This window comes from Ambystoma mexicanum, chromosome 3p (assembly GCF_040938575.1).
Source record: "Ambystoma mexicanum isolate Mex_15411 chromosome 3p, UKY_AmexF1_1, whole genome shotgun sequence".
Classification (NCBI taxonomy): Eukaryota; Metazoa; Chordata; class Amphibia; order Caudata; family Ambystomatidae; genus Ambystoma; species Ambystoma mexicanum.
Window position 1 is genome coordinate 798,416,838 of NC_090925.1, and position 7,746 is coordinate 798,424,583.

A 7,746-nucleotide genomic window follows, 5' to 3' on the forward strand; every position below is an offset into this window, starting at 1 on the left:
ATGACGAGGTAGCTCATTCCAGTTGGAAATGGCTTTGGTGGAGAATGCTCTGCCTAAGCCCATAGCTTTTATTCCAAAAGGGCCTGACTCAAGGAGTCCCTGTTTTTAGATCTTAGGCTACGGCTTGGCTCATACCATTTGAATTGTTGCTTGAGATTGGCTGGGGCTGCTCTGTATAAGCAACAATGGACCAGTGTCAAGGATTTGAAAGTGATACGCTCTTTCATTGCTAACCAATGGAGATCTTTTCTGTCACTTGTTATGTGTTCTCATCTGGACTTACCTGAGATGGATCGAACTGCATTGTTTTGTATTATTTGACATTGTTTGATACATTTACTACTGGCTCCCAAGAGCAGGGCATTTCCGTAGTCAAGACGTGAGAGAATGGTGGCTCCGGCTATTGTAGCGAAGAGGCCTAATGCGGCATAGAAGCCTTTGATAGTATTGTCAGTTCCGCTTGAATACGAAATTTGAGCCTCGGCTTCTAATGAGGATTGTAAGTAAATTCCGAGTTTCTTGACTTTGACACTTTGAAAGTGGAGTCCTTTAAAAGAAAGGAGGAGTAAGCTGGGCCTAGGTTGTTTAAGACTTTGGTTGATCCAAATGTCATAAGCTCGGCCTTGGAGCCATATAGACACATCCAGTGTGACTTCATCCAATTTTCAATGGAATTATAGATGGCTGAGTGTCTATTGTTGTCAAGTGCATGATCATCGCACAGTTCTAATATTAGTTGTGTGTCATCTGCGAAATTAGTAAAATAAATACCAAGTTGTGAGAGGAGGGAGCAGAGACAGCGGAGATAAAGATTGAAAAGCAGCGGCGAGAAGCTGGCTCCCTGTGGAACACCACAATCCGCAGGTCTGGATGTGGTTGAGTGTCCTCCCGAAGTGATTTTGGAGTTTTGGGATTCGTGTGGGAGTCTGACTCAATTTTACTATAGGACGGCAACCACCAGCCTATAGTGTGTGAGTGTGTGCATGTGTATGTGTATGCATGTATATATAAATGAGTCTGGGAGTCCCTCTACTGAGAACGAGCATAGGTCAAAAACCCTGTTCTAAGGATTATCTTCCACTCTGGAGGGTCTATAACCACGTTTTAGCTCACTGCACCGTCACAGAAGAGAAATATACATTTGCATATCAGTCTTTGTCCCACCCACAAGGGCAGTCCAGCACCGAAATGCTATGCAAATCTCCTCTGAGCAAGAGTAACATCAGCAACCCCAGACACATTTATAGGTGCCAGGAGAATGTTTTTTTGGTTCCTTAACTAAGTCACCTCACATTTTCTAAAACATTTCTATTTCAGAATTTGTAAGCTTGAGAGGAGTAAAATACGGCCATGAATTCCAAAGTTACAGAAACTGAACTTATCCTGCAGGATCAGGTTTTCCAGCTTTCAAAAAATTTGGTGGAGGTCGTCCTACAAGACTACTTTGAGGTTCTGGAGAAGCTTGGTACTGGGACCTATAGTTCTGTGCTGAAGGCACAAAACAGGGCAACTGGTAAGGAACCAAAACGTCTACATAGTAATGGCTACAATAAGCATTTTGGTCTTCTCTTCTATATAGTGTGTTTGAGTGCCACATGCTCTCGATACTGGCCCAAAATGTTTGTTGGAACAGTGCCCTTGACCATCATTAAACTAAAGGGGAGTGCACACTTGTTTAAATCCATCCACCCCCCACCTCCCGCTCTACCACACAGACAGTCTGGCTCAATTTCAGTGCTAATAGGTATTCTTGTGTCTTATCTATATTTTTATTGTTAGGGAGTCTTTAAACCATCTCACCAACCTTTTTTGACCTCAGCACGGTGGTCTACAGGGCGACAATTGCTTATGACCCTCTGAAAGAGGTGCATTACCACATTGCATTTGGTAATTAATGATATGGACAAAGAAGTGAGCTAGACAAAAACGTTACCCAACCGTCATACAGTGTACATTGCAATGATGTGTTTTGATTGTGTGTCGCACATAATGTACATTTTTCTTAATGAACCATTAACTCATGCATGCTCTTTCTATTTAGACCAGATGATGGCCCTGAAGCTTCTCAAGAAAAGCCGCACATCGTTGAGGAGCTTTCTGGTGGAGTACTGCACAGCCTCTCTCCTCTCCTCTCACCCGTGTATCATCGGCTGTTATGGAATTGCGTTTCAGACAATGGAGCACTATGTTTTTGCCCAAGAGTTGTCGCCTTTTGGTGACCTCTTTTCTCTGATTCAGGATCAGGTACACACAGGGTTTTACCTTAATCAACACATCTGCTTTTTTAACTATTTCAAATCATGAGATTTTTGAACTTTACAGTGAATAATCACCAGGTAATATGAGGGGTTCTGACCATAAGAACAAACTAGATGGATCTTGGATTTGACAAAATGGTGAGCACCCCTCTTCTGAGAACAAAAAAGGACAAATAACCTGTTCCGAAGGATGGTGCCAGTCAGTATGATTTATAACCACGTTGCAGCTGTATGGACCAGCGCTACTCTTCCCCATAACCGACAGACAATGAGAGCAATTCCCTTCTTCAAAAGGTTACCAATATCAACCTCATAAATGTGTTTCTGCTTTGTTGGGCATCATCAGTGATGTGGGGTTGAGATGCAGTTGTTCTATGGGCCCTGAGAGCAAGAAGTTCAGCCTGCTCTGCACATGGATCTTTCTCCTATTGCATGACACAGAGCTAAATGAAACGGAACTTTCCCAAGCTGGCACTTTAGGTTATTTGTCCATGTTCACTCTCAGCAGAGGGGCTCTCCCACTTTTTGCAAATGTTGAAAAACGTTGGGGTTTCACCCCAGGTTAGCACTTGTGACATGGAGGCCTTGCCCTCAGTGCCAAAGGAAACACTGAAATTGTATCGTTTCTAAGAATAGTTCAATTAAGTTATAATTGTAATCTCTAAAACAATTCTAAATATTTTGTGGGGAAAACAAGAACCCAAAATCTAGTATTTTTATCAAAGAGGTTGAAAGGACATGTTGCACTGCCGCCTGACAACATGTTATGGTGAGAACCTTTATTTAAAGGTTCAAAATTCATTATTTTATTTACCGCTGGTCGTAGTGTTTAGCAGTCCAGGTAAAGCATAGTGCATTTTTCGAGGTGGACATTCTAATTGATGGGTACATTTCCTTCTGTGAATCCTAAGACATTGTTTTATACTGCTTTGCAGATTGGAATTCCAGAGGAGAAAGTGAAGCGCTGTGCTGTGCAGATATCCAGTGCCCTGGATTTCATGCAGAAGAAAGGATTTGTGCACCGTGATATTAAACCAGAGAACGTGCTCCTGCTCGACAGGGAATGTCACCACATCAAAGTGACAGACTTTGGGTTTACTCGCCTGAAGGGAACTGCCGTTTCTGCGCGATCTGGAACCATCCCGTATATGTCTCCTGAGGTTTACCAACCTGCTACAGACTGCCTGGAAGTGGACCCCAGTCTAGATGTGTGGGCTTTTGGTGTCCTCCTGTTTTTTGTGTTGACTGGCACCTTTCCATGGGAGATGGCAACACTTGCAGACATTGATTACAAAGCGTTTGTTGACTGGATGACCAGAGGCATGAGCCTAATTCCTTCCCGCTGGAAACGGTTTACCACAGAGGCTCTTACAATGTTTAGCAAGCTCCTGGCTCACAATCCCATCCAGAGGAGCCGTGCTGTTGAAATCCTACATTTTATGGATCTTCCTTGGACAGTGGATCTGTTGGCCGATGGTATTGAGGAGATCAGCAGCTCAGAGGAAGAATACAGCACTGAGCCATCCGCTAGTGATTCCATGTCATCTTCCAGCGATGTGGGGAAGAATGGGAGCACCAGCAGTGAATCTCCCACAACCTGCTCTCATTCCAAAAGCCATGAAGAAGCTTGGAGCAAGAGCGTCAGTTTGAGCATCTCGATTTCGTCATCCAGTGGGGAGTCCTATTTTTCCCCACTGCAAGGCACATATGTGTCAGAGTTTGAGATGATGATGGTACCAAGTGTATGGGGGGTGGACATCACCAGTCATAACCTACTCACAGAAAGCTCATCCCTGTCCCTGGGAGCAGAAATAGAGGTCTCCTGATGCAGTGTTCAAACTCACCCTGCAATGGACTGATGGTATGCACTGTGAAAACAGTGAGGCGAGCCGGCCTGTGTGATGACTAAAGGTGCAAGAAGCTGAGGTGGCTCCTAGACCTGTCCAGCATTATCTGTACGAGCAGATCAGCAGATGAAGCTGACGGGAGCCAGGAGTAAGGTAATGCACTCACCTCATTGGTGATTCCACAAGTTCATTTATTCTCCCAAGTAGCTAAAGCCAGTTCATGATACCACAATATAAGTACCATGGCTCACCTTTAACCACCTGCACAATAGGCCCAGACAAAGGCAGAATTTGGAGTTCAGCAGTAGTGAAGAAAATCCTGCCATCCTTCTAGAATCTCCTTTGGCCCTCCTCCCACCCCCAAGTACCTCCTTCACCATCCTTTGAATGGTTCCTTCCAATCTTCTCCCTTGCTCTTGCTACTCATCTACCCAGTTCACTTCCTTATCTGCCTTTCTTCCTCCAACCTCCTCATTCAGCTCCACCACATTCTATGCTTTTCTTCTCCTTCTCCTCCACACCAACCGCCTGCTTTATTGAAATGATTTCTCTAATCTCCCCAGATGTTTAGTTCCAATCTCATTTCACTGAGGATTCTTTCTTCTGCCTACCTCTTCTTCCTCCGCCTTTCTTCATATCCCAACCTCATTTTACCAACAGATCTTACGCTTTTTATCTCCTCCTATTCTCCCTTCTCTCTTTTCCTACTCTGATGTGTCACATCCTCGCTGTCATGAGCTACCGGTTCCGGCCCTTCTGGACTTCGTGGTCCAAGATGTACCGCAACATCAGGTCGGTGATCCTCCAAACATGGCCGACAGCACGAAAACGCTGCTCTCTAGGGTCTACGTGCAACGCGCTGCTTCCTAGAAATTAGGCACGTCCCCACGGCTCTGTGCGTTTCAATGCTACTGTTCTGAGTTGTTCGGTGTGTGTATCGTTCCCGTCTTTCAGTGGTATCTTCCAGTTACCTACCTTTTTCCTCCTTCCTGGAATCCCTTCCTTTTCCTGCCTCGCTTCGGTAAGGCCATTCTCCCCTTCCTCCCGGAATCCGTCTCGTGCTCAGTGCCGCGGGCTCCCCGGCATCTGCTGAGCATTGGACACAAGTTCCCCTTCCTTCCTGGATTCCTCCGCTGTAACCTTCCTGGATACTGAACGCAACCTGCTTAAGGCAGTCGGCACTCCTCACACTGGAACCCGAAGACTCATGTCCCTTCCTGTACAAGTCCCGATCAGTGAGGAAGAAGGAAGGAGTTCCCAAGAAGATCACCATCAAGGACAAACAGGTGAGAAAGAGGGAAGGGTGTGACACTCTCTCCTGCTTTGTGACTTCGCCTCAACTTCATTCTTCCTTCTGTCACCACCGCAACCTGCTCCTTCTTCCTCCCCCGTGCCACCACCTTAGCCTGTCCCTTCCTTCTCCCCTGTATCTTATTCTCACTTCACCGCCAGCCACCACAGTCTTTCAATCTCCAAATGCATTCTCCCACACTACTCCATACTCCAGTGGCTTTTATTGGGCTCTAGCCCCTCCCCCATGTTTGCCCCTTATATGGGTGTTTTAATTTTTGTATGATGATCTGTAGGACCCATGAATTAGTGCAGTGGGATTAGGATTCCTGCCACCTGTGCCTACTCCTTTAGGCTCATCTGCCATCTTGGTTCTGTGGCGAATACCAGAATGTCGTTGCTGCTTTTCGAGGGGAGCCCTTTTACATGAGGTCAGGGCATTGAGGTCACTATCCGATAGTCCCACTAGGGGTGGTGCTCAGCAGTAGGATCTCATGGGGAGGGGTCCCCCCATGGGTGCAGGGAGGAAATCATGGATAGACGCGGTATTCCCAACATCCAACCACCTCTTTTTCACCTCCATCCTTAACTTCCTCTAACCTAGTATCCTCCCCTATGTATGCCTGTAAGGTTAATCATGAACCCCTTGCTTGGGCGAGGGAGAAGAGGTTGATGCCATGGAAAACCCATTGACATGTACTGAGATGAGGCGGAGGTGCTGAGGCAAGAAGAGCACTTTGGTTGAGCCTTCCAGTGTTTACAGACTTCCCATTGGCCGGAACCAAAGTGAAATAGAAGAGGGAAAATCAAACAGAGTCTGATCCTCCTTGGAGGAACTGCAAGAGCCAGCACAGTCCAGGAAAGAGGAAGAAGGCAGGCCGAGACTGGAGCACGAGAGTCCAGAGCAAGTCCAGATTGGAAGGACTGCTCACCAAGCCAGGAAAGAGAGGCTTCAGATGTTCCTGGGGCCTAGGAAGCGTGGGAATGAGGAGCGGTACTGCCCAGAGAAAGATTATAACTGCAGAGTCGTTGCAGACCACGAGAGTCGGGGAACCCCCACCGCAGATCGCAGGAGCCAAGGAAGACCAGGGACGATAGCGGACTACGAGCAAAAGATATGAGGGGGTGGGGGAGGAGAGGCCACCAGGGAGCGAGAAACCAAGAATTTAGCTTCTGGGACCCAGACTGAGGGGAAGCTTCATCACACCTTGGTCACACAGTAGTATTTGGCAGGGGACTGAGCCAAGTCTATCTAAGAGAAAAAACAATCAAGATGTGCGAGTCTGGGAAGAAAGGTCATCATCGTTCTTCATACTCATGGCAGTACCAGGTAGGTTAGTGAGTCTGGCCTGTCCAAATGAGTATTGAGAGGATCTGGGATTTTTTACACTCCCCCGCCCCCCCATCTGTTGTTGAACTGTGCGAGAAGCCTGAGAAAGGCCAGGTGAAGGGGGACATTCCCCATCCATTGTTGAGATGTTGGAGAAGCCTGAGAAAGGCCAGGTGGAGGGAGACATTCCCCATCCATTGTTGAACTGTGCAAGAAGCCTGAGAAAGGCCAGGGGAAGGGAGACATTCCGCTATCCGTTGTTGAACTGTGCGAGAAGCCTGAGACAGGCCAGGGGAAGGGAGACATTCCCTCTTCCATTGTTGAACTGTGCGAGAAGCCCCAGACAGGCCAGGGGAAGGGAGACATTCCCCCATCCATTGTGGAACTGTGCGAGAAGCCTGAGAAAGGCCATGCGAAGGGAGACCTTGCCCTATCCATTGTTGGACTGTGCAAGAAGCCTGAGAAAGGTCAGGGGGGGATATCCACTTAACAGGGTTCCTTAAGGACCAGACGGGAGCAGGTCATCCCCTGGTCATAAAGAAGACTGAAGAAACCGACACCTGGAACCAGTGGGGAAAAGAAAGCCTTATTCCCGGAAGGCAATTTAAAGGACAACCATAGTGAGGAAAACTACGGTCGGTCTGGAACACTGATGTTTTTGTGAACTGTGGGTTTTTGAGAATTGTTTTAACTGGATATTTTCTTCAAAGCCAGAGTGTAACCTGGGGAATGGAGGCATTCCCCCAGGATATACCTTCACACCATTGAACTCTTGTTGATAAGTCTATCTAAGTGAAAAACCAATCCAAATGGGTGAGTGTGGGACTCGCACCCATAAGAGAAAGAAAGTTCATCATCGTCCTTCATACTCGTGGCAGTAGCAGGCAGGTTAGTGAGCTTGGTCTGTCCAAATGAGCGTTGGCGGAATCTGGGATTTTTACACTCCTCCCATCTGTTGTTGAACTGTGCGGGAAGCCTGTGAAAGGCCAGGTGATGGGAGACCTTCCCCATCCATTGTTGA

General features: G+C 47.0%; 1 protein-coding gene across 1 annotated transcript; it reads left to right on the top strand.

Annotated features, from left to right (window-relative positions):
• Positions 1 to 1,325: 1,325 nt before the first annotated feature.
• LOC138579609 (serine/threonine-protein kinase SBK1-like) lies at positions 1,326 to 4,533 on the top strand. The gene is made up of 3 exons (XM_069649873.1): positions 1,326 to 1,513; positions 2,042 to 2,244; positions 3,194 to 4,533. The coding sequence occupies exons 1-3, from the start codon at positions 1,351 to 1,353 to the stop codon at positions 4,082 to 4,084; spliced, it is 1,257 nt and encodes a 418-aa protein (XP_069505974.1). The 5' UTR covers positions 1,326 to 1,350; the 3' UTR covers positions 4,085 to 4,533.
• Positions 4,534 to 7,746: the final 3,213 nt, after the last annotated feature.

Bases quoted from the DNA above. Each gene is read 5' to 3' on its own strand.
- LOC138579609 (XM_069649873.1), top strand. From the start codon at position 1,351: ATGAATTCCAAAGTTACAGAAACTGAACTTATCCTGCAGGATCAGGTT. The intron at 1,514-2,041 runs GTAAGGAACCAA...CTTTCTATTTAG, and splicing joins GGCACAAAACAGGGCAACTG to ACCAGATGATGGCCCTGAAG. The intron at 2,245-3,193 runs GTACACACAGGG...ACTGCTTTGCAG, and splicing joins TTTCTCTGATTCAGGATCAG to ATTGGAATTCCAGAGGAGAA.